Below are 26,627 nucleotides of genomic sequence, written 5' to 3'. Positions count from 1 at the left end.
TGCACATCACTCTGAACACACCATCCCCACTGTCAAATATGGTGGTGGCAGCATCATGCTCTGGGGGTGCTTCTCTTCAGCAGGGACAGGGAAGCTGGTCAGAGTTGATGGGAAGATGGATGGAGCCAAATACAGGGCAATCTTGGAAGAAAACCTCTTGGAGTCTGCAAAAGACTTGAGACTGGGGCGGAGGTTCACCTTCCAGCAGGACAACGACCCTAAACATAAAGCCAGGGCAACAATGGAATGGTTTAAAACAAAACATATCCATGTGTTAGAATGGCCCAGTCAAAGTCCAGATCTAAATCCAACTGAGAATCTGTGGCAAGATCTGAAAACTGCTGTTCACAAACGCTGTCCATCTAATCTGACTGAGCTGGAGCTGTTTTGCAAAGAAGAATGGGCAAGGATTTCAGTCTGTAGATGGGCAAAGCTGGTAGAGACATACCCTAAAAGACTGGCAGCTGTAATTGCAGCAAAAGGTGGTTCTACAAAGTATTGGCTCAGGGGGCTGAATAATTACGCACACCCCACGTTGCAGTTATTTATTTGTAAAAAATGTTTGGAATCATGTATGATTTTTGTTCCACTTCTCACGTGTACACCACTTTGTATTGGTCTTTCACGTGGAATTCCAATAAAATTGATTCATGTTTGTGGCTGTAATGTGACAAAATGTGGAAAAGTTCAAGGGGGCCGAATACTTTTGCAAGCCACTGTAAGTACCTTGTCCTCTAAAAGGAGGACTAAATCTTTACTAAAGAACTAGGCCAGAGATGTTGTACATTATGGGGGCCATTTACTAACTATCTGATTTTTTTTCTGAATTTTTAATCGCTAAAAGTCGCAGAAATAAAAAGTTGCAACATTTTGCAGCTTTACTATGCGACAAACTAAAAATCCAAATCTGACTATTTGCTAGCTAAAAGTTGGCGAGATCATGTAGAAGTAAATGGCAGATGTCCCTCCCCTCTCCTTGTAAGATCCTTCTTTTGCCTTAAAACTTTATAGGTTTCAGATTTTTGGAGTTGGTTTTTGTGGACTTTTTCAGTTCATACTTTTTAGGAAATGTAAAACATTTGTGGACTCGAGTTTATGATGTTTTGGGCTTCTGTAGTAGTCTAAGGCCACCCCAGCCCTTTAGCAGGACTTCTGTCTAAGATGGGGAGCTCCTGTGACAACTTTGAAGGCTTGGATCTTTCTATAGAGATGATGAACCTTTATGCTGGTGCAGTACGTTTGGTATATAAAATATAGCAGTTGTAGCTATATTCATGTTAAGGGTTTTGTTTCCATATATTTATCTTATATTTTTCTTATCTTCGCAGGATGCATCTATAGCTCACAGATTCCATAATATGAGGGAAAAATATCCAGAGAAATTCAATAGCAGGTGAATATAATGTGTAATGGACTCGTTCCACTTGATCTAGAGTTCCTGTGCAGGTTGACCGACACAAGAAATTGTTGTTACTTAGTAGCATGGGCATAAGTCCGCTCCAGTCCATTAGCCCATGAAAACCTATCATATATGTGACCACTAAAAGCTAACTGTGGACTTAAGTTGGAGATGGATAAGTTTATATTTCATGGCTTTTCATTTAAGCAAGAAATATTGACAGGGCAGCCACATGAGCAGCTGTCAGTTCCGGCACCTTCTTATGTATGCTGATAAAATAAATCCTCCAGCAACATGTGTTTTTTTGAGGGAAATATTGTGTAGGCCAGCAATACAGATCAGGCTTGATAAGCTATGTAAGCAATGGGTTATATGTGCTCTGTTCATGAGTATCCAACTGCTAGGGTATTGCCTACTTAGCCACAGCTGCCAAAACACTGGACTTGGGTAGGTTATTGCTGGCAGTTGGCAACTTACTTGTCTATGTGGCCCTTACCATAGTATAATGTTTTCAAGACTGCAACTGTCTATTTATCACCTTTATAGCTCCACCCTTGTTATTTGTTTTGTGATGTATGCTTCCTAAACTGATAACCACTAGGGGTGCTGTTGCCACAGTGTCTATGGGAAACCTCTGACAAGACTGGTAGTATAGCATCTCTTAATAATGTATGGATCTTAATGTCAGCTAATAATAAATAAATAAAATCTGTCTACCCAGACTCATTAAAATTAAACTAAATAAGTTATTTTGAAATATAAACATAGGGGTCTGTTGGAAGGTGTGCTAGATGCTTCTAGATATTAGAAAATAAAGAATGATCCAGGCAACATATGCATATTTTGCTTTTTCTCCATAGAATGAAGAACAAATTGTGGTATTTTGAGTTTGCTACATCAGAGACTGTTTTCTCTACCTGTAAAAAACTTAAAGAGGTCATTACAATTGAGGTAAGTTGTGACTTTCTTTCCAATCAGTGGAGGAAATATTATTTTCCTTTTTTTCCTTATTATCTGTACTAATTGTATTACCTCAATGTTACTTGTGCCCAGTGGCTGGCAAAATTATGGTGTTCTTGTTCCTTTTGTGGCTGTGAGCTATTGCTCTGCATTGTACTAGTGTTTATACTGACTGAGACAGAGTTTCTGTCCTGCAGAAATATAAAAAATAGGAATTACTGACTGATTGTTTAGCATAGATATTGTGATAGTTGGCTGGTATGGAGTGCTATGAAAGTAGTATTAACCATCCTCAAAGTCTTTCTTCAGTCTTACAGTGTGTTGCACTACATCTTTAAGGGCCTTTATTGGAGACAGCACTAAAGCACTGCTAGAATAGGTTCTTATCTCTGGAGCCCATGTTGATACAACTGGGTGAGGACTGTAGGTGTCCTGTGGGTTATTATATACCTCAGGGAGTTTATAATTATGAATCTAGGGGTCCAGTAAATGTACATGTTGCAGACTAAACCACTAACCATCATAATAAAATGCACCAAGTTTGCCCAGGAGCAATAACCTATAGCAACTAATAAGATGTTTCCTTTTAAACATGTGACCAGTAAATTCTACCTGCTGATTGATTGCTATGAGTTACTGCTCCTGGGCAAACTTAGTGCATTTTATTACATAACCCCATTTGTGTAAAGAAGCTAGTGGGGTTGGCTCCATCCTATTGCTGCCAATTTGGTTAGAGAACTCCCCATGTGGAATAGGGTATGATATTTACACCAGTAGGTCTTTTGGAATCAGAAGATACCATTATGGCATGGCCACATATGGCCTGCAATTTGGACCAGTGTACTATGTGTCTGGGTACCAAAGCAGAAGACTAGGGTATTTACTGTGATGCTCAGTTTGCATTAGCACAGGGCTGTCACTAAAATACTGATTTACCCTGGTTGGGCTCTCAAAAATACTTTAAAATCCATGTAAACCAGAGTAACTTGCTATTATAACAGGACTATAACAGATACAAACTATATATGACAGTATAAAGGAATTGCAAGCTATACAAACACCAAGAGGCATTTCTTCTCTTTTAATTGCTACAAATAGTACTGCGCAATGTACCAAGGTAAAGAAAACTCATGAAAAGTCACAGAAAGCATGCACAGGTTTACAGCCTTGGACAAAGCCTTGAAATAGCATCCGCAGTGGGTTTGGTTGATGATGAGCTGTTGAAATGCTTGCTGTTTGTCAAAATTAATAATATTTTCTGTTTACTTGCTCCAGTGTTGTGGCTCCCCGTTGAAACTCAGCTCTCTGTCCCTGGAAGGCATCGCAGTTATAAATATTCCAAGCATGCATGGGGGTTCCAACCTATGGGGAGAGACTAAGAAACACTGGGGAGAACCTCGCAATGCTTCATGTCATAATGCCCCTGAAGCCATTACTGACCCTGATGCCTTAAAGTCATGTGTACAAGGTGAGATCTGAAATAAGAGATGCCCCAATTAATGGAATTTAGGAAGCTCTAGAGTAGCACAAATTCACTTACCCCAATCCAGCAGCATTACCACAACCCCCACCCACACACCCTTCTGCTGCATTACCAGCAAGTTGTCACTTGCCCTGCCCCCCTATCTGCGCACACATTAATATGATGCTGTGGGTTCAGGCAGGAGGGGGTTCCACTCTTCACTGCCCCCTGTGATAACAGGGATTCCCGTGGATCACTAGTTACTATTAATTATGTTTCTATAGGAATTGTATTATTTTATCTTTATTTTTGTAGAGTGGGAAATAACAAGTGCATAGTTTCAGTATGAGTTAGATTAGTCTAGTAACCCATAGCAACTAGTCAGTTATTTGCTTTCAAACAAATAAATAAACATATTGTGGATGAAATATACATTTCCTTAACTGAAATTTGATGGTTGATTTTGCATGAATTACAAGTTATGCAGGGATTTTAATATAGAGTACATCTTGTTGTGTTGCATACTGTGGTGTTGCAATAGGTAAGATCTACATAGATTTTGCTGCAGCTTGTGTGGGTCCCACAATGAATACTGATGGTGACCCGGTTGCTGGCACTATATGTAGGAGAATGAAGAATGCTTCAGGATATTTTTCAGAGAGTAGTAGTATCCAGTACATTCTGTTGTGCCAAAAGGCTTCTCTATTGAGGCAACCATTGATTAATGACTGGGGAAAAGCTTTAGATCCAAAGTGTTTCCATTTGCCAAGGACACAAAACTGCAGAACAATGAAATCATTTCATTGGGTGTTACATTTTAATAAATGTAAGGTTATGCAATTGGCATTTATAAATGCAGGATAACCTTAATGGACAGGCTAGCTTGGATCAGAGATAGTGAATTCTTGGAGAAAGGACAATGTTGTACTTGTGGATATAGACTAGTCAACAGCAGCTGGGGGGCGGCAAGTCCTGTATTAAAAGAGCGTATGTATGCATAGAAGAGGGTAATTCTACTCCTTTACAAAGCACTGGTAAGGCCTCCTATACAATATGCAGGGCAGTTCTGGATTCCAGTGCTGTAAAGGGTGTGACATGCTGTACACGCAATTTTGGGGGAATTAGTAATGGTAGGCAGGCATGCAGAGGATCTGGAGCATAAGACACAGGGGCAACATGTCTTCAGGCAAAACACAGGTTTATTTAGGACAAATTCTTCCCAACATAAAACTTAAAGGAACACAGTTCATAAACACGACTCTCTCTTTTCCTCGCAGTGGCAGGTGGCACCCCTAGCTCCTCTGGGAGTTCCTAACACAGGCAGGCAGCCTTCCTGCCCTGTGCCCCGCTCTGAGAGTGACCTTCACTGAGTTAAGAACCAACTTCAACCCCCTGAGTAATCACAGCCCTTTAATTTGCTGCTCACCTGCAGCCTAATTAGGCAGCTCCCTACAGCTGGCCAAATCAAAATATTAAGTGGAGTACGGAATGGAGGGTCTTTCCTGTCTCCGTCCATTCACTCCAGGGACCTATTCATTTGGCTTTTGCTAAGCCAGTAACTTAAACACAGCATTACCTGCTGTAAAACCAGGCAGTGTACCTGGCGATACTTGTATCCCACCTTTAACACTGGTGGAAAACACACTAAACGATGATCTTTTCCATTGTATCTCTCACAAGGGATATCACTAAACTCAAGAAAGAGTCCAAAGAAGTTAATAAAGGGTATAGAATAGGCAAACTGCATTTTATTTACACTTTTAGCAGATTGTTGATATAAAGACTGGATTTTATTGCCGCTTTAAAGTCAGGAAATATTTTTTCTTCTTCTGATGCTGACTGGAAACAGCTTCAGACAGGCTTTTTGCCTCTGCATCTGGTAGTGCATAAACAAGTCTCTGAGCTCAGAGCAGAATTAGGGACGCAATACTACTGAACAGACCCTGAGAATGTTACAAAAAGTTATTGGACTGCATGACATTTGTTTCCCATTCATGATCATTCCCCTTTCAAACCATGAAATGTACTCTGTGCAACACTAAATCTTAAATATGGAATTAATCTGACTTTTTTTTAATCTGACATTTTTTCATCCCATAGACCTCAGTGACAAGAGGCTGGAGGTAGTAGGACTTGAGGGTGCTATTGAGATGGGGCAGATTTATACTGGACTGAAGAGTGCTGGCAAACGACTTGCAACATGTTCTGAACTAACAATAAGGTACGGTTCCATAAATGAATCCTTGCACTGATCCACATACTGGTGATATCCAGTGGTTATGCAGCAGGCTAATCTCACTAACCTACCTCTGCCTTTGGATGTTTCGGTTATTTGGGATGCTGGCACTGCTCTCATTAGTCTGAAGGGAACTTATCTAAACAATACTAATAATTGCATTAGAAACTGATGGATTCAGTAAAGAGGAAGCAGCATTAATTGTTGCTGATGAGGTACCCAAGGAAGATTTATCAAAAGTTGAGGAAACATTTTTTCCCATGTGACCATTTTTCGTGTTCTCTTGTGTATTATGCATTTACTGCTTCATGGGTCAGTTTTCCAGAGCTCAGATCCAATTATTACTAACCCAACTCAAGAATTCCAAAGAGTTTCCTGTTTTATGAAAGAAAAGCTTGTTGGCCCCTTTTTGTCATCTCTGAGCGCCCATAATGTTTAGATGGGAAAACCCAAGGAATTTTATATAGTGAAAAATCTCAACTTGGAAACCACTTTTATTTTTAATTCAGATGCTGCTAAAGGAAAATGCCTTGAGCTTTTATTAATGTGTCCCACTGGTTGGCCTCCTAGGTGTCAGTAGAGATATGTTTGTCCAGGCCCAGACTGGGATTCAAAATAGGCCCTGGCATTACAAGTACACAGAGGCCCAAACAGCCCCCCCCCCCCCCCCCCACCAGCCAAATAAACAGTGACTGTCTATGGCATCTTACAGCAGCCCCTCTGGCAAAATAGACACACTGCTTCCTATACAAATCCTGCATTTGTTTTGAAGATTAAGTAAAGTCAAAAATAGGATTATAAAGAAAAATATGTGGATATGTGATACTTACAGTCCAACTTACTGTCCTGATTTATGAATATATAGAGGGCCCATAATATAGTACAGTTTGTTCTTTATTGTGAGCATTATTTTTTACAGGACCACAAAGCCCCTCCCAATGCAAATTGATGGCGAGCCCTGGATGCAGCCACCCTGCACGGTAAGACAAGCTGCAATAATAGCCTTACTCAGACTGTATACTGTAATAACCTTACTCAGACTGTATGCTAAGGGGCACATTTACTAATCCACGAACGTCCGAATGCGAATTTTCGTCGCCGTCGCAACTTTTTTGTCGCCTACACGACTTGTTCGCGAATTGTCGCAATTTTTTCGTCGCTGTCGCGGAAAATTCGGATTGGTTTTTCCACTGTTTACTATAGCGCAATACGAAAAAATCACGACAGCGACGAAAAAAATAGCGCAAAATATGATAAAGTCGCAACGGCGACGAAAAAGTTGCAACAAATACGAAACAATCGCGACGAAAAAAATCGCAACATTTTCGTTCCCAATCCGTTTTTTTCCCATTCGGGATTCGCATTCGAGGATTAGTAAATGTGCCCCTAAGTGTATAGCTTACACTACAAATACTTTTCATTTGACACTAGAATTAAGAAATATTGCCTGATGAGGTTTTCACATACTTCTGCCAACTTCCACATTATTATTGTTATCATTATTATTATACTTCTTTATGTAGTGCGTATTCCACGGAATTTACAGAGATTATTCATAATTCAAGTCAGTTTATTCCATTTTCTTTATTCTAGTCAGTTCTTATTGCAGTAGAAGTATGGAATCTTTTATGCAGACCTGGGGTTTTCCAGATAAGGGGTCTTTCTGTTTTTTGGATCTCCATACCTTAAGTTTACTAAAAAAAAACAAAAAAAACATTTAAACATTAAATAAGCCTAATAGGATTGTTTCGCCTCCAATTCGGAATAATGATATCTCAGTTACCATCACATACAAGGTACTGTTTTATTATTACAGAGAAAAAGGAAATCATTTTTGACAAATTGAATTATTTTGATTAAAAAAGATTCTATGGGAGATGTCCTTCCTGTAATTCGGAGTTTTCTAAATAACGAGTTGCCAGAAAACAGATCCCATACCTGTACAATGTTTGCTCCTAAAACTACAAACAAAAGAAAAAGCCCAGTCAAACTCTCACCTACCAAGGCTACTTATAGTTACTGAATATGGGGCATATTTTATTATAGTGTGTAAGCCAACATCAACGGCCATGTTGCCCACAGCAAACAATCAGTAATTAGATTTGAACCATCACCTACAAGCTCAAAAACAAAAACTATGGGCAACATAACTGGTGAAGTTGGCTTATAATAAAATATACCACTATGCTGTACAACCAAACTTTCCTTGCTTTTACTATGCCTGCCCATGCCATCTGTGAGTGGCTGGAGTTTGGTGTGGATTACAACTAAAAGGAAGCAAAGCGACTTTATACTCTGCTGCATGTTTCACCCAAGGCACTAAAATTAATTTCAAAGGACAGATTTGCTCATCACTACCACATAGAAATTTGCATTCACTACTTATATAGAACCCCAAAGTATACTTCATGGGCCCTAGTTTTAACAATCTATTCAGTATGGCTTGATATGGTATCAAGTATATGAATAGCTATGTACAAGGTAGAAGAGTAAATGAGCTAAACACTACGATCAACAACTAATCTTTCTCTCTTTTTCTAGATAAAAATCACACATAAGAACCAGGCACCGATGCTGCGTGCCCCTGCGCCCCGTTCTTCAAGCTTTTTCTCCCTGAAGTAAACTTTTATTCCTGCTGTTGACCTATACTGTATTTAAGCCAGGAGCCTATTTGCTAGTCAACACTGCCTTATCCTTCCCCACTTCCTTTTGTTGGGTTTGTCAAGTCCTGCCTTGCCATTTTCCCTTTCCCACCAACCCAGATTCTGGAGCTTCTGATCCACCCAGCAGACTGCTCTTGTTAAACTGGCTTAGGCATCAGAGTGAAAAGCAAGAGCTCAAGACTGTGGAATTGTCAGAGCCCCTGTTTAATAATGTATATATATTTTAGAATGTATTGCTGAGATCTTAAAGATATATATATATATATATATGTATGTATTTAGTCTTTCTTGTAAAGGCCAAGCTACTGTATACACCTTTTAGTAAGGTTCTTAACTTGTGGGGACCAGACCATTATGATTTGAGTGTCCTGGACCAAATAATAGTCATTTTAGAAAAAAGAAAAGTCATTAAATGCAGATTTCTGCTTATAGAAAAAGGAACTTTGTTCTATCTACAACTGTAACACTTACAGATAAGAGATATATATGTCATGCTGTACCACATGACTTATGTACTAGAGTCATTTTTCAGTTTTGCTGCCCTTACTTGCAGTAGATACATAACGATCAGTCATAGACAAAACAAAGAGTTGTACGTGTGCTTTCCAGGCACATCCCACCCAGTTACAGCACTATATGTAGAACCTATTCAATGACAATAAAATGCAATATGTGCTATTAAATCTCATCCTTTTAAAGAGGGTTATTGTTCTGCTCTTTTATTGGTATGCTAATAGATTTTCAGAGAGAAGTCATTGTGACCTTTAATAACTGTCCAGGTCTACACATACCCTGCATTACAACAACTGACATCACTGACATCTTCACAAGTAAAATGCTCCATCCTTTAATGTATTGACACCCTGATAGTGAAGAGCCATTTTGTCAACACAAAATAAATACTTTTTTACAGCTTGTGAGAGCAGGAAAAGGGCAATTTTCACATATTTACTCTGTCCTCAATTTAGGAGGAGATTTATCAACATTCAAGTTTTTTTTTTGCACTAAAAAAACTCAAGTTGTGTTCAAAAAGTTGAATGTCTGTTATTAAGTGAAAAAGCCTGAATGGAAAAATGTACCATCTAAATGCCTGCAAGTTTCTATAATGGGAGTTGTCTAGTTTTATTTAAGTGTGTAAACTTAAACATTTTGATTTAGAAAAACAAACTCGGATTCACAAACTCTGATAAATAAACCCATTAGTGTTAAAGTGGGTAACACAGGCTTACTAAAGCTGCTGACTAAGCCCCTCCAGACTAAAGGTGGCTATACACATAGCAATTTTGATCTTTCGTGCGACCATTGGTAGATTTCGCCAGCCATTGGTCATTATCAACTGGGCTCCATTGTATTTTTAACTGCCACATGCTAAATAGTAGGATATAAAGTATCCTTATTCCTGACATGCATAGTACATGTCAAGAAAAGAAAAAAGCAACAACAAAAAATTGATGCTGCTGCTTCAAAGAAAATATTTTCAGCTCATTTTACTGGGCAGTTTAGTGGGCAGGAGCCCAAGAACCTCAGTGGTTTCCAGTTGATACTTAGTGGAGCAGTGGGGAGGTCACCCATATACCGCATGCAAATAATAGCAGGAATTACTCTTCATGAATCAGGGGCTGGACTGGGATTCAAGGTCTGATTGGTTTGACTGGATCTTATCATCTCTGAGCTCCCATGGTGTTTAGTTGAGAAAATCTATTTATTGAAAAATCTCAATCTGAAAAAACACTTATAGATTCAGACAGGAAAATGTCTTCACCTTTTATAGATCTGCCCCGCTGATCTTTCCTATGTGTCAGGTGTGGCAAAATAGGTTTGTCCAGGTCCAGAATAAGATACAAAATAGGCCCTGGCATTTCAAGTACACAGAGGCCCAAACAGCCCCCACAGGCCCAGTAAATAGTGACTGTTTAGGGCAGCCCCTCTGGCATATGCCAGAACCCACAGATTGCTAGTCCAAGCCTGCCATGAGTTGTGTATGTTGCAAATTAGAAAAATGTGTGCACTCTAATGTTTTTAGAGAGAACCATTACTAATAGTCTTTTTTTTCAAACATATGTAGTGCAAAAGAATGAACCTGGTTCAGGACAGAATACCAACCCATGAAATATACTGTTCCATTTAACATTTGCAAATAAGTACATTTGTGCACACATCTACTTGGATAATAGGGAAAAAAGGGACTCTATCCCCACATTGAATTGTCAGAGCTGTCACTCCCTACTGCTGCTGAAGCCAAAAAATTCTACCCACCCATTTGTAAATGCATCAAATTACATCAATGGACCCTTACTGCGCATGCACGCCTGAAATTCACTGCATGACTTCATAAGACTTCAGAAAAATCATGAGAATGCTGCTGGGGACAGGAGAACAGGGGAGAGCCTTCAAACTTGGGTAAATCCAGAAGAAATAGAAGGGAAATATCGACAACTATAAATTGTTCTCTACTAGTAACACAAGATCACTTACTCAAGGCCATTAAATAGCCACTGATTATGTTCCTGGTTGGTTTGTAGGTGATTAGATCATTTATTGCCTTAGTGTACAAACCGGATTCCAAAAAAGTTGGGACACTAAACAAATTGTGAATAAAAACTGAACGCAATGATGTGGAGGTGCCAACTTCTAATATTTTATTCAGAATAGAACATAAATCACGGAACAAAAGTTTACATTGAGAAAATGTACCATTTTAAGGGAAAAATATGTTGATTCAGAATTTCAGCTCTCTGAAGATTCAGAGAATCTGGAACAATTTCTGTGCGTAAGGGTCAAGGCCGTAAAACCATACTGGATGCCCGTGATCTCCGGGCCCTTAAACGACGCTGCACCACAAACAGGAATGCTACTGTAAAGGAAATCACAGAATGGGCTCAGGAATACTTCCAGAAACCATTGTCAGTGAACACAATCCACCGTGCCATCCGCCGTTGCCAGCTAAAACTCTACAGTGCAAAGAAGAAGCCATTTCTAAGCAAGATCCACAAGCTCAGGCGTTTTCACTGGGCCAGGGATCATTTAAAATGGAGTGTGGCAAAATGGAAGACTGTTCTGTGGTCAGACGAGTCATGATTCAAAGTTCTTTTTGGAAATCTGGGACGCCATGTCATCCGGACCAAAGAGGACAAGGACAACCCAAGTTGTTATCAACGCTCAGGTCAGAAGCCTGCATCTCTGATGGTATGGGGTTGCATGAGTGCATGTGGCATGGGCAGCTTGCATGTCTGGAAAGGCAGCATCAATGCAGAAAAATATATTCAGGTTCTAGAACAACATATGCTCCCATCCAGACATCATCTCTTTCAGGGAAGACTCTGCATTTTTCAACAAGATAATGCCAGACCACATTCTGCATCAATCACAACATCATGGCTGCGTAGGAGAAGGATCCGGGTACTGAAATGGCCAGTCTGCAGTCCAGATCTTTCACCTATAGAGAACATTTGGCGCATCATAAAGAGGAAGGTGCGACAAAGAAGGCCCAAGACGATTGAACAGTTAGAGGCCTGTATTAGACAAGAATGGGAGAGCATTCCTATTCCTAAACTTGAGAAACTGGTCTCCTCGGTCCCCAGACGTCTGTTGAGTGTTGTAAGAAGAAGGTGAGATGCCACACAGTGGTGAAAATGGCCTTGTCCCAACTTTTTTGGGATTTGTTGACACCATGAAATTCTGAATCAACATATTTTTCCCTTAAAATGGTACATTTTCTCAGTTTAAACTTTTGTTCCGTGATTTATGTTCTATTCTAAATAAAATATTAGAAGTTGGCACCTCCACATCATTGCTTTCAGTTTTTATTCACAATTTGTTTAGTGTCCCAACTTTTTTGGAATCCGGTTTGTATATCTGCCCAGTGGAAGCCACAGGGGATAATTTATGAACAAAGGTGCAAAGTTGCACCAGTGTTTTTGATTTCTAGTAGACTGTCCATAGCTAATTGGCTGCTATTGGCAACTACACAGTTTACTAGCTATGTCTGTAAACAAGCCCTACAGTTTGCTATAGTCAAAACTGTTAAGTGCAATGATTATTATAATAGTGATGTTCATAAAGGGGATAGACCAGATCTTTGGCATAAAAGATTCAGTGCACCTTCAAGAAGATTGCAGCACAGTCCTTTCTGCAGCACTTCTGATTTAGCGCTCCCCAAGTATTGACTGGAGCAGTGCTGTCCAACTTCTGTGATACTAAGGGCCAGAATTTTTCTGCCCTACATGGTGGAGGGCCAATAATGGAAGTCAGTTTTGACCACTCCCCTTTTTTTAAACCACACCCATGTTATCAAAAGTGCTTTTAAGACCATACCCACATTAATGGCGGTAGCGCAGCAAAGACACAAATGGTTGGTGCTCACTGCAGGGATATCAGCTTTCATTCATATGTAAAAGAATTATTTTATGTCATATTCAGACACACCCTTAAAATCATATGCTGCCTCCTCCTCCCCCCCTGTGAATAGCACAGCAACCCCCAGCACATAATTACACACCTTATGAACCATATACTGACTATTTCAAACTGCTAACAAACTCCCAGAACCAGGGGCCCTATGCAACCTGGTTGCCCACCTCTCCCCACCCCCCGCTGCGTGTGCTTTGGCGCACATGCACAGTCACGGGGGGGTTGATTGTGTCGCGATGGATCATTGCCCCCACCGTGTAATGACAAGTGGCGGGGGCAATGACTAAAGACAGTGTACTAGGGGGTAGGCAGGAGAGGCTCCTGCCTGGCGCCCCCCCAATAGTTGCGCTCTAGGCAGCTGCCTCTTCTGCCTACCCCTAGTTACGGCCCTGCCCAGAACAAACCCCTGCCAGGTTCACCTCCCACAGGCAGCACAGGGTATGGCACACAGGCAGCATAGGGCAGGCAGTACATACAGTGGCACAATGCTGGCACTGCTCCTACAGTCTGCAGTGTTAACAGATAAACACTGTGGGGCCTTAGTACTAGCCTTAGGGGTGTAAACAATGCAGGGACTAAAAAGGTGTGAACGGTACAGGGGATTCCATGTTTTAACAATACAGGGGGTTACAGACTGAATCTGGAAGTGTGAATAATGCGGGGGGGGGCAGTTAATCTCAGTACTGATATCATTTAAAGCTTACACAAAAAGGTAAGCAGTCACAGCAGCAAGACGAGTAAGGGGGCCGTGGACCGCCAGTTGGACAGCACTGGACTAGAGCATTAACTAGTCAGGAGCAGCATCTTAAATATGTGGTGTTGCTGACACTTCAGGCTTAGTATTCAGCTGTTAGTGTTGAATAAAGGACATTGAGAAAAGGACTGCAGGAGTGCTGTTAAAATTACTTGCTCCACCTAGTGGCAGTATCTGGTGTTACATTAGATTTAGTATACAGTTTGAGTTTAAAAAGCAACACAACAGCAGTACATAAAGTAATAATCAGTACAAAAAGACAAAGTTAGTAACATACAATTAAAGGTTAGTACTGTTCTCTAGCTGGGCCCTGTGAAAGAATAGAATTGTTATTCTTGGGATCTGGAAGGATTGGAAAATATAGAACAACTAATATGCTCGCCAATATTTGCATTATGACTGGGCTGGGGAATAGAACACAGGTTAGTTTATAATATCACATTTCTTCACCAAATACTTCAGACATGGGTTGCACAAATAAGTTTCAAGTCAACATTTTTTTTTTAAACAAGTTTATTGTATAGGAACCAGCCATAGGTGAAGAAAATTCTAATTCTGTGCATTTATGGGCCCTGGTGCATTGCAATGCAACTCATTCTTACTGCACCAAAATGGCAGGTGGCCAACTCTCATTATTCCAGTGTTAAGAGCTGGAAGGAAGTCTCTGCACACAGATTATTAATGTCAAGCCATGGCACTACTGTTCAGTGAATCATGCCCTGCCTTGACTTCAGGCCAGACGTTTCCATCACACTACACGGCCATTCAAAAGTGGGCTGTTCTCTCCACTCCTAGAGAGGCCCAGAGCATTTTGGAAGAACAGACGAAGAGAGAGCCTTTCAGGGAACCAACTTGTTGGAGGCTGGGCTGTTCTCAAAGTTGTATAAGACTTTTTTTGCCTGGAGGGGGTGGAAAACAAAACATGTAATTAAAAGCAATGAAAAAGGTCATGCTCAGCACCAGCAATATAATTATGGGTTTGCATTTAATTACACAGGATACTAAAAATTGCACCAGGGCAGTTAATCATCCATTAGTTTTGATCAGTCTTCTGAAAAATAAATCTTTTTGGTTGCTATGGGTAGTTAAAATGTGCCGTTTGGCTCCTAACTGGCACAACTTTCTGCAAGGCTTGTGCAGATTTCCCAGAAAACAAACTAGAATGGGAGCTGAAGTCAAGAAACATAAAAAAAAAAAAGTGCTCTGGTACATAAACCAGAATAGCCTGTCTTAGGTAGGCTATCCGTACCTTATTGTTGCTGTAGGTTTGTAGTTGTGAGACAGACAGTCACTGTTATAGACTGCGATATTAAAATGCAACTTTTTATACAACCAGTTATTCAAAATGCAAAAATGGAGCACAGTACATACCTGTATGCGTAGGCCACAACAACAACAGCAAACACTGCCAAAAGCACGCCAACTATGACAATACCACCATTTGCAAATGAGGATCCTGCACCTATGGGAGGACAGTAAGTTGTAATGGGTTTGAGTGATCTGGTTTTGGCTATATATAACCAGGCATGAATACCTATTAGTTTAGAGTATGTTCAAATGCACAAGAGACTCAATACTTTTTGCACCAAGTATAGCCCATAGCCTGCAGGACCGTACCTTATTGTAGCTCACTCAAGATTTGTAAGGAGAAAAGTCAGTTAAAACACGTTCTAACTTACAATTAGCTACTGGCATTTACTTACCTGAAACACTGACTTGTGTACTAGCCATTGCCAGGCTAACAGCATCTGTTAAGGACACATTCACACAATATAGTCCAGTGTCATTGAAAACCTGGCGGAGGACCAGCTGGCAGTCAGTGGAGGGCTGCACAGTATTACAGATAGTCTCTTGTGGAGTACTACAGTCAGGACCAGAGATAATTGTGCAGACTTGGCTAGGTACACTGTAAAAGCAAAAAATAAATAAATAAAAACCAGGAGTTATTTCCGCTACCGGTGTTGTGAACAGTGGACAAATGAGTAGCATGCCAAACCAATCAATGCTCACCTTCCTTGGCACGTGACTGTAAGGTCCACTGCATTTTCAGTTCCATCAACGGCTGCAACTGGAGCTACTTGTACAATCTGTGCACTTTCAATGCCCTCTGAAATTACATAAAAGCCAATTTTAACCCTTGCTATTGGTTTTACTAAATATTGCAGATTTTAAAACGGATGCAGAGTTTCTCATGGTGGCAGCTAAAAAATTTTAGCAACAAAGTGTGACAGAACTGCTGTTTTAGGCTGAATACTATTACTTTATTACAGTTTGTTTTAGTTTTTAGCGGTTAGTGCTTAAAGGGGTGGTTCACCTTTATATTAACTTTTAGTATGTTATAGAATATCCTGTTCCTAGCAACTATGCAATTGGTCCACTTCTACATTTTCCAGCTTTCAAATGGGGTCATTGACCACGGAAGCTAAAAACTATTATATTATAAACTGAAAACCAGTTGCAAATTGACTCAGAATATCAATGTCTACATCATATTAGAAGTGAATTTAATAAGTGAACAACCCCTTTAAGAGATTGGTTAACCCTGAGACTTTCTGGAAGATCACTAGAATCACCATCATAATTCCAGGAAAGACAGCTATGTGAAATAAGCTGCCATTGTTTTCAGACTCTAAGTGGGTTATGCAATATAAAGATGCCATGTTTGCTTCAGGACTGACTCTTAACCAGCCAGTAGTATTTACTGGTCACCTGTTTAAAATTAGGAATCTTATTGATTGTTGCGAGTTACTCCAGCACCATGGCATACTTAGCCTTTTATTGCTTATTACTTTACTACATCTATACCTTGCAAATAGTTTCAGGTATATATAGAACTCTGTTACAATGCACTTTAAGAGGTGACCACCCCAACATCAGCATCAAAGTGTCAGACTTACGGACAATATCCAGATCAGTTGCAAAGGTTCCATAACGGTAAAGGAGGCAGCCTACAAGTGGATCCTCAGGAGCCTGACGTTTTGCAATAACCACAACCTCCTCTGGGCCTTCTGTGGCAGGAACAGTCACAACTTCAGCCGTTGAACCAGGCAGCTCATTTACTACAAGAAGTGAATATCTATTAGGGTTCACCATGTGGTTTAAAAGTATAACTGCACTCACAAATCTTTCTATAACATGGTTAGTGCAAGTAAATACTTAAGTGGACATTGTCTTAAAGCATCTCTATACAGCAGGGATCCCCAACCTTTCTTACTCGTGAGCCACAGTCAAATGTAAAAAGACTTGCAGAGCAACAATACCTGCTTTGGGGACACAGAGCAACATCCAAGGGGTTATTGAGCAACATATCGCTCACAAGCCACTTGGTTGGAGCTGCGATTGTGGGCCTTTGTTGGTCATCACATGCAAAAGTAAAAAAAAAAAAAAAAAAAAACACAACCCACACACACACACACACACACACCACAACACTGGATTAAATGAAGCCACTTTTAAGTGGAGACAGATTTTTCTAGGCCAATGCATAAAATAAATCTTGGCATGTTCTCATAACCGTGTAAAAATACAGTTAATACTTTTGGCTTACCCACCACTCTGCGCGTAAAATATCTTGACATATGAACAATGGTTGGAGGCCAGGTTTGTTTGCTTTGAAAAAAGAATATTTAGCTGCAAAGAAAAATGCACTCACTTTCTGATGCAACACTAGGAGTTTCTTCTGCAAGCTCAGCACCTGCCTCAGTGTTCCCAGCTTCTGAAGTCACAGCCTCCACAGCTTCTTGACTGGGCACAGCTTCTGCTACAGCTTCAGCTTCCTGACTGGGCACAGCTTCAGCTTCCTGACTGGGCACAGCTTCAGCAACAGTTACAGCTCCCTGACTGGGCACAGCTTCTGCAGCCTGTTCTTGGTTGGGCACAGCCTCCACTTCCTCTGGTACAGTTTCTTCTGCTGCATCAGTCACACCTGCTTCTTCCTCCGTACCTTCTGGCAAAGTTGCAGCCTCATTGTCTGGAAGAGCACTTGCAGATACTGAAGATGTTGCCTCAGCTGCCAAATTGTTTTGAGTTTCCTCAGAGGGTAATGTTACTACAATCACATTAATAGTTCCTTGGGGTTCTGTGACATTACCAGGGAGTACAGCTGGGGTTCCAGTAGGTGCATCTGTAGATTGAACAAAATATATAATTATATAGATGTAGGGTTTTTTGTTTTTTTTAGATTTTTACATGTCAGCAGCTAAAGCTAGTATGAAAAAAAAATAATCCTGATGAGCACATGCAGAGTTGTTACAACTACAGAAGTTGGCCCAGACTGGCAATCTCTGGATTTTGGCAAATGCCAGAGGGGCTGCTGTAAGACAGCCCCTTCCCTGACCACAGACAGGTCACTATTTAGCAGGCTGATGGGGGCCATTTGGGCCTCGGTTTTTTACTTCAAATGCTGCCAGGGCCTATTTTGGACTCCCAGAAAAGAAGATTACATCTGATGAATGAATCTACTTCCAACCTCAACCACCATTTAATGTAAATACATGCCTGTGACTTGTCCACCGCTTGTAGAAACAGCTGTAGTTGTTGGTTGTGGAGGAATAACTGTAGAAGGCACTGGCTCTGCTGTTCCTGCTGCAGCTGTACTGCCACATGGTGTAATGGGAATGGCAGCTTGCAAGACAACCTTTGGTCTAAACACCCCAGGAGAAACATACGTATGGGTGACGTCAGTGTTTCTGGTGATAAGTGTTCCACTCTGGTCTCCAAAATCCCAGGAGAATGAGATATCAGCTGCTTGGAGATAGTGGCTGGGATCATGAATTGATACAGCAAAAGATACTGCTCTGTTCTGGATAAAGCGCTGATCCTCCTGATCCAGGTCAAGAAGCTGAGAGATTGACACAGAAACTGGAATCTGATCTATAAAAAGCACAGAAGAAAGGTTGCAAAACTCCATCATAACCAAACCATTACTGTTCACAAGAAACTCCTGTTGACTTTACAGATGCCTAGATGTTTCTGGTGTGTGGGAGGAAACATGCAAATATGGGCAGAACATACACACAGTAAGGCAGCAATATTATCAATTAATAAAAATAATCCCATTGTAGGAGGGTCATGATGCATTACTACTGTTGGAACTGGGTCCGTTCTCAAAGCACAATTCCCATCCAACCAAATGCAGATGGACTGGGAAAGACTGTGCCTGAGCATTTTGGATAACGGGTCCCATACCTGTACTACTAACTTAAATAGGTTATACTTACCAGTTATGGTGAATTGAGAGGATGCACTGCCAATAGGGATGAATTTCTGTCGGCCACGGTAATGATAGACAACAACTTGCATAGTGTAGGAGCCAAGTGGAATGCCATCAGTCTCCAGTGTCAGATTAGAGGAGGGGCCATCTACTACCTGCCAGTATTTTCCTAGGGAAAAAAAAAACAACCAAACCACACACCATTAGTGCCATTTATTTTCAGATAAGACATCACAAATAAGCAGTGCTGACTGGTCACTCATATCCACAACTGCATTTCTTACCCAATGTCTGCCAAACATAAACAAACTTGCTTCGCTTCTTCTCTGAGCCACGAGGGAAAGGGCGGCCATCTGGAAATGTGCATTCAGATCCCTCTGTAGACTCATCAGGATAAACAGGGTCTCCACTAGGTACCCATGTACCTGTATGTAAAGCCATGTAAAGTATGAATTTAGGAGCCATGGCCCGATTACATAATCCCAGAATATAGTTCAGTTCTTTTGGGCTCTGTGATGCAAGGTTGATGCTACAACATTCTACAGAATGGTGCTATATTACAGACTTTAAACATTGGATTTTTTCCCCACCCCCCCATGAAAATATTTTAAGATTTTAGCTTCAGTGTAGGTGGACTTTACTTCTCATAAAAAAAGCTGATCTAGCCCAAAGTGGTAACTACCAGATTTACTTTTGCCTGATCAAATCCTTTGAGACAGAAGTAGAACTAACAAGCAAAATGTTTTATTTGTAAAATACAGAGTATAAAGTGAGAACCAATACTCACCATTGTCTGTGCGGTTCTGACCCCAAACAACCTGTCCATCTGGCAATACAGTCTGATTCTTGGGAAAGTTCAGTTGGATGGAGAAAGTAGCTTTGGCTCCAGTCAGTGTTGGTGCATCATTAACAAGATTAAAAGTCACCTGACCTCCTGCAAATAGGGTTATATCAGTCCACTAATAATAAATGATGATAATAATTTTATAGTATTCCAGATTATAAATTAGAAGTCTGGATATAGAATTGACACATGCTCTAAGATACAGGGATAAATTGTGACTCCGGAATACAGAAATGCATTGCCCTGTGTGGCCTTCCTGTGAAAAGTGTGTGCTTAAAGAGGTGGTTTATCGTTTCAGTTTACTTTTAAAGGAACAGTAACACCAAAAAATAAAAGTGTATAAAAGTAATTACAATATAATGTACTGTTGCCCTGCACTGGTACAACTGGTGTGTTTGCCTCAGAAAGACTACTATAGTTTATATAAGTAAGCTGCTGTGTAGCCATGGGGGCAGCCATTCAAAGGAGAAAAGGCACAGGTTACTTAGCAGATAACAGATAAACCCCCATTATATGGGGCTTACCTACTAGTTATCTGCTATGTAACCTGTGACTTTTCTCCATTTTTCCAGCTTGAATGGCTGCCCCCATGGCTACACAGCAGCTTATTTATATAGTAGCTTTTCTGTAGCAAAAACACCAGTTTTTTTGCAAAGCAGCAGTACATTATATTTTACTTTAAAACACTTTATTTTTTTGATGTTACTGTTCCTTTAAGATCATAAAGCTCAGGGCAAAGAAGGAAGGCTGGGCTCCCAACTTAGAAAGAAAAAAAAAACACAGTTGGGGATGTCCTAATTCCTCTTTGTCTAACTCTCAGATGATCAGCAAATTATCTTTCTTTTCAGGCCACCTTCTATTCATATTCCAGTCTTACATTCAAACTACTGTCTGGTTGATAAGTTAAAAAAAGACCTTAGCAACTAGATAGCTACTGAAATTCCAAACTGGACAGCTGCTGAAGAAGCTAAATAACAGAAAAAACAAAAATAATAAAAGTGAAATCTAATTACAAATCGTCTCAGACTATCATTGTCTACATCACACTTAAAGGGGTTGTTCACCATTAACTTTATAGAATAAGACAATGGTATAATTCTTTAGTGAGTGCCCTATGGGTAGGAAAGTCTATTCTGGGGCCCCTTGGCTTTCATAAGAGGCTGATGCCTAGAAGCTAAATCATTTACTTACCTTTCCAGCAGTTTTTCTTCTGAGCTTCGGTGCCTCTCCATATGGGGTACATTCTGCTGTTCCATGATTTGAAAGGTGGCTGTCTGTTACCTGCAACCTGCTGGTTCATCTGCTGCACTCTGTTCTGAGACCCTGAAATGGAAGGAAAAAAAAAAATTAGACAACTTTGTAAAGATGTGGGACTTAAAAGGTGAAGGTTAAATTACTTTCATTTTTTTGGTGTTACTGTTCCTTAAAAATCGCCCTTTCATTGAGAAACAGAAAATGTTAAAATGTAAAAAGTAAATTGTAAATATTCTACCTAATAACATGCCTTCAACATCTTTCCCCTAACGTGACATCTGTTATTGCTAGATCTGCCGGCATTAATCCCTACTAACAGTTAAAAGGATTAATACAATGTAACTATGTTCAGCATTTGAATATACCAGTTTATTGGTCTCTGCATCCTACTAGATCACTTTACATAACCAGTGGGGTGAATTCCAGGCTCACTTTTTGGGTCAGTGGAGCCTGAGATTGTCATGTGATGTGCATGCTGAAGTCGTACTGAGGGGCTCCAGGCATAGACTGAATCACATGAGTCTTCAATCCTCCTTGGAATTCTACATGTGATGCTCAGCTGAGATTTGCAGGGGTCCTGGTGGTTTATGGGAAGTTACACAATTGAACTTGACCTTCTGGACGAAGCACTGCCAATAGGGTTGCCAAAATGAGCTGTTAGCACAAAGCTAATCCAGGGACTGGTCCAATTGCCTTCTTCAGGTCAGGAAGGAATTTTTCCCCTCTAAGGCAAATTGGAAAGGCAGCTGATGGGGGCTCTCTCTTTCCTCTGGATCAACTAGTAGTCAGGCAGGTTTCATTTAGAACAAAAGATTGAACTTATTTATTTATACAGCACCAGCAAGTTACAGTGTTTTACTTTAATTTATACCAAACAGTGGTATGATAATGTAATAAACAATGGTTACACACTAAGAAATATGATCAGATGGCCTTACTCACAAAATATGTCTTTTCTCCCCTTTAAAAATTACTAGGTTAGCATGTAAGATAATCTTTCTGACCACAGTACTACAAGTGGCACCTTAAGTGCAACAAGACATACTTTCAACATTCTCAATAAAAAATATACACTAACAATATGCTGAAGTCTTTGCATACAGGGTCTTTCATTAGTCTATGGACCTTTTATGGCTGAGCAGTTGCGTAAAAATAGAAGCAGACCCCGGCGGGATCTCAGACTACAGGGTCCGCTTCCTCCAGTGTTGCATTTAAATCTCTGCTCACTGCTGGCTCTCAGGTAGGAGAATGGGTGGGAGCGAGGATTTATATGCAAACTGGTCTGGGGGACGTGCCAGGGTGGGGAGAGAGAAGAGGCGGGAAGTGGGCAAGGTGGGTTTGCTGCTCTATGCTGGGCCCTTCTGAAGACTTTTCTGCATGGGGGGGCATCAGGTCCTGACTGCAGGGACCATTGCCCTAGGTAAAATGTGCTACATGTGTGTGCCCTGTGGCTATGCTAAAGGAGTTCTTACCCCTTACTGGCAATACGGCAAGAAATACACCTCAGGTGGGGGTGTACAGCTTTTAGACCTTTTAAATATTACTGTAAAAGTTAAAGACACTGTAACATAACAAACAAAAGTAAATAAATTAAAAAAGTACTATTGCCAAACACTGGTAAAAGTTGTGTGTGTTTGCTCCAGAAAAACTACTATATTTTATATAAACAAAGCTGCTGTGTAGCCACGGGGGCAGTCATGTAAAGCTGAAAAGGAGAAAAAGGCACAGGTTACATACCTGATTACAGACACACTCTGTAGAATCCCATGGTATGTAAACTGTGCCTTTAACTTGGCAGCACATCATGGTTTTACTACATAAAATATAAATATTTCTCTGCAAGTCATTTGCAGAAGTGCGGTGTTAAAGTGAGATTGGTTTACACCTATAAGTAATAAACCTGCCATTATCCATGGAATCTAGTCAGGTGTTGTTGCACTGCAACTCTCAATCTAAGAGGTTGTCAGGGTTATGGAACATGTAGTCCAACAATATTTAGAGGTCTGCAGCTTGTCATTATCCATGTATACACAATATACTTCCTGTGATTAATAGTACCTTTTAGGCTGATGCCACACCAGGCGTAGGGCTGATTTTTTCGGCAAGCGGAAAAACGCTTGCCGAAAATTCAGCCCTACGCCTGCTACTTGTGCCTGCACCTGAATGAATGGAATACGCTCGGGTGCAGGCACATGTAGCTGATATACGCATGAAAACGCGAGAGAATGCAAAGTCTCGCGTTTTCATGCGAATATCGGCTACATGTGCCTGCACCCGAGCGTATCCCATGCATTCGGGTGCAGGCACAAGTAGCAGGCGTAGGGCTGAATTTTCGGCAAGCGTTTTTCCGCTTGCCGAAAAAATCAGCCCTACGCCTGGTGTGGCATCAGGCTGACCTATAACAGATATCACCTGTCCATATTAAGCCAAGAAGGAAAAATGCCTCTAGTATAAACTTAACCACATTCCCATATTTCATATCAATTATATGTAATGTGGTCTATTTCTAAATAGGGATTGGGAGATTTTCAACGACAATTTTTGGAAGGAAATACGCAGTTTTCATTGATTGTATTGTTCTACAAATCTAAGTGCTGATTGGTTGCTACGCATTACTGGACCAAGGAATACTCCCCCTTTATCTTGCTTCATTACTAATAACTCATGGCCATTTGACTACTGAAATACCCAAATCTTAACATTCTCTGCACCTGAAAGCTGTTGGGAACTACAACCCCCAGTATTCAGCACTGGTATTAACCACTGCAGAGACACAAAACTCCTGTGTGTGGGTGTGTGTATGTATATCTGAATATTCAGACTTATTTATGTGCAGCTATGCAGCACGCATCTAAATTAAGTTCTAATAAGCCATGCAGGATATGGATTCAATATGTGGCCAGTATAAAGGGATGGTATTGCAATCCAACATATATAATAATGTGTGTGTAAGGTGTTCAGCATACATTTGAATAGATGCACTTGCAAACACCTGTGTGTAAAGCAGTTGTGCACATACCTAAAGTGTGGCTGCCAGAAACTTTCAAGAAAAGATACAAAGTTCTCTCTAAAACCATACAAAACGTTTGAGTGGATGTCATTTGTTTATGCACCTACCACACTTTTAAAAGACCATTAAAAGGATGTTTCCTGAGTATTAAGTCTCTCTAAATGATATAAACCTGCATGTAAATGAAATAATCTTAACATACTTATACAGGTTCCTTCCAACAAGGAACATCTACATATAGGAATGTTACAAGATTTAGAATTTAGAAAATAGGTTAGTTCAGTCTATTCCAGCAGATTTTAGCCTTGCTATATTTCTATAAATCAGAATGCAAGGAAACATAGGTCGCAGTGCTTCCCCAAGGAGCCAACAGGCAGAGCAGGCATTCCTAGATATTCAGTAAGCAGCACAAGAGAGTTGTTACTGAACCTTTTTGTTAAAATGATCCTCAGGAAAAAATGCGTTAATGGGTCCCAACAGGACTGGACACAGATCTAGCCCATAGCATACACACTACTAAACACGGAGACAGAAATATAAAGCCAAGTTCTCCAACTAGAGATATTGAGAACCATTAACCCAAAGCAAAGCAGTATACTTACAGTTCTGTGTCTCTGCTCCAGCACATAGCACCCAGAAGACCACCAAGCCGTATACCCCCTTCATCCTCTGTTTCCTTATGTCCTTCCTAGCCACAAAAGAAAATGCCAAGCAGCAGCCCTATAAGAGTAAGGAGCAAATTCTCATTAGCATTGTCCCACCTTCCAGCCATGACATCACAAGGATTAATGCATTCCTGCTCATCACAGGGGATAAAGTCAGAAAAGTCACAGGTTAAAGCTTTAGGGGGAATTTCTAACATGTGATGTTATCAATGAACAACGAGTAATTACAGCACAATTCTGTTCTGCTTTTTGGAGAGTTTAAACTGAAACTGTTAAAGGCTGAGCCCAAACCTTGTTAGTATCCAAATATAAAATAAAATCACAGAATATCAGGCGGTGAATGCTAAAGAGCCCAGGCATTATGGATCATTCACATATTTAGAGAATAGTTTTGCTACAAATAGTTGGTCCTTCACCATTGAGTTAACTTTTAGTAGGATGACGAGTGCTAAGCTGCGGCAATTTGCATCTGATCTTTATTTTTTATTGGTATTTTCTGTTATTATTTTTCTTTTCCTCTATTTCTGGAAGCTCTCCAGTGTGGGATTTGAGTAGCTATCTGGTTGCTAGGGTCCAAATTATCTTAGCAACCAGGGGGTAGTTTGAATAACAGACTGATATGCTGTAGGAATAGGAGAGTGACCCTAATTTGAAAGCTGGAAAGAGTCAGAATAAGGCAAATAACTCAAAAAACAATAAAAAAATAAATTAAGACCAATTAAAAAGTTGCTTAGAATTGGCCATTATTTAACATATACCATTTTTAACATATTCTATAACAAAATTAACTTCAAGGTGGACTACCACTTTACCAGCTGCCAGTTTTAAGGATAAGGAAAGGTACAATCACTGGGGGGTGCCAAATGTTGTTAGGCATTATTATTATTATTGTTGTAATCACTTGATCACCTGATACCCCAGGCCGGTGCCCTTGTCAGTAGAAAACTGCACCAACATCACAACCCCGGCACTGATGCGCAGTTACCTGATACCCCGAGCTGGTCACAAAACTGCACCAGCCTAGAGTATCAGGTAGGTGATCCCAATCACCCAGTGATTATACCTTTCCACTGCTAGAAAAACTGAGCCTTGCAACTTGGAGGGTTCACAAAAGTGAAGTAAACTGGATCTGGAGTGTAAAATATTTTTGGAGTCATTATAAGAATATGAAATTCACCAAAGCCTTACTCCATTTGGTGAATACAGTGATTTTGTATGTTTTGGTGTTTTGTTGTTCAGAGTGTCACTTTAATGAACTGCTTGTGAAATTATGTGAAATTCAGTTAAACTGGTGAAATTGCTGTACTCCAACTTCTTGACATTTGAAAAAAATATTTTGTGAATAACTTTGAATTTGTTGTTTAATCATAGCTCCCAACTGTCCCAATTTTCATGGGACAGTCCCTCTTTTGACAGCTCAGCCCGCAGTCCCGGATTCTTACTGAAAAGTCCCTCATTTCCCTTTGATCTCCTGCACTGAAGCTAAAAAAGATACAAATTTAATTAAAAAGTAGCTTTTGGCAGAGAGCCCAGAAAGTTAACAAGCCCCCCCTACACTGAGATACAATTGTAACTAATAAGCTAAACAGGTCTCTTGGGGGAACTGAGACTTGCAGCTTAAAGGGCAATTTCAGCTTTTTTAATAAAACTGTAATAACACACAAAACAAGAGCCCCAAAAACCCCCAGAAATGTGTTCAAACTTTAAATAACCTGCCAAATTTAGTCAAATAGGAATGGTAATTAGGGGGTGTGGTTG

The 26,627-nt window shown here is 40.3% G+C and overlaps 2 protein-coding genes across 11 annotated transcripts in view; one reads left to right on the top strand and one right to left on the bottom strand.

Annotated features, from left to right (window-relative positions):
* Nucleotides 1-9,422, top strand: part of dgka (diacylglycerol kinase alpha) — an 82,197-nt gene extending 72,775 nt beyond the window's left edge. For all 9 annotated transcript variants that reach the window (XM_012957810.3, XM_012957812.3, XM_012957811.3 and 6 more), the window contains 6 exons: nucleotides 1,329-1,393; nucleotides 2,260-2,350; nucleotides 3,635-3,827; nucleotides 5,922-6,042; nucleotides 6,977-7,037; nucleotides 8,599-9,422. In XM_012957810.3, the coding sequence (XP_012813264.1) occupies nucleotides 1,329-1,393; nucleotides 2,260-2,350; nucleotides 3,635-3,827; nucleotides 5,922-6,042; nucleotides 6,977-7,037; nucleotides 8,599-8,679 (612 nt within the window). In that variant the 3' untranslated portion in view covers nucleotides 8,680-9,422. The remainder of the gene's footprint in view (nucleotides 1-1,328; nucleotides 1,394-2,259; nucleotides 2,351-3,634; nucleotides 3,828-5,921; nucleotides 6,043-6,976; nucleotides 7,038-8,598) is intronic.
* Nucleotides 9,423-14,378: 4,956 nt separating this feature from the next.
* Nucleotides 14,379-25,841, bottom strand: pmel (premelanosome protein). 2 transcript variants are annotated; one of them, XM_031897164.1, is made up of 14 exons: nucleotides 25,779-25,841; nucleotides 24,807-24,924; nucleotides 21,132-21,263; nucleotides 19,884-20,030; nucleotides 19,381-19,521; nucleotides 19,104-19,265; nucleotides 18,382-18,756; nucleotides 17,685-18,007; nucleotides 17,537-17,654; nucleotides 16,782-16,943; nucleotides 15,895-15,991; nucleotides 15,588-15,790; nucleotides 15,256-15,346; nucleotides 14,379-14,783 (listed from the first exon to the last, which is right to left on the bottom strand). In XM_031897164.1, the coding sequence occupies exons 1-14, from the start codon at nucleotides 25,824-25,826 to the stop codon at nucleotides 14,633-14,635; spliced, it is 2,268 nt and encodes a 755-aa protein (XP_031753024.1). In that variant the 5' UTR covers nucleotides 25,827-25,841; the 3' UTR covers nucleotides 14,379-14,632. The 2 variants fall into 2 exon arrangements, with proteins under 2 accessions (XP_031753024.1, XP_002934561.3); XM_002934515.5 differs by having other exon boundaries at nucleotides 17,537-18,007.
* Nucleotides 25,842-26,627: the final 786 nt, after the last annotated feature.

Source organism: Xenopus tropicalis, chromosome 2 (assembly GCF_000004195.4).
Source record: "Xenopus tropicalis strain Nigerian chromosome 2, UCB_Xtro_10.0, whole genome shotgun sequence".
Lineage (NCBI taxonomy): Eukaryota > Metazoa > Chordata > Amphibia > Anura > Pipidae > Xenopus > Xenopus tropicalis.
Note: the sequence above shows the minus strand (reverse complement) of the source record. Positions and strands in the feature narration are given on the sequence as shown.

Excerpts from the sequence above, each read along its gene's own strand:
- pmel (XM_002934515.5), bottom strand. The coding sequence starts at position 25,826 with ATGTTGGTGCAGTTTTCTACTGACAAGGGCACCGGCCTGGGGTATCAG. Across the intron at positions 21,264-24,806 it reads TGGAGCAGAGACACAGAACT|GGTCTCAGAACAGAGTGCAG; the intron begins GTAAGTATACTG and ends CTTCCATTTCAG. Across the intron at positions 15,791-15,894 it reads ACAGTCACGTGCCAAGGAAG|TGTACCTAGCCAAGTCTGCA; the intron begins GTGAGCATTGAT and ends TTGCTTTTACAG.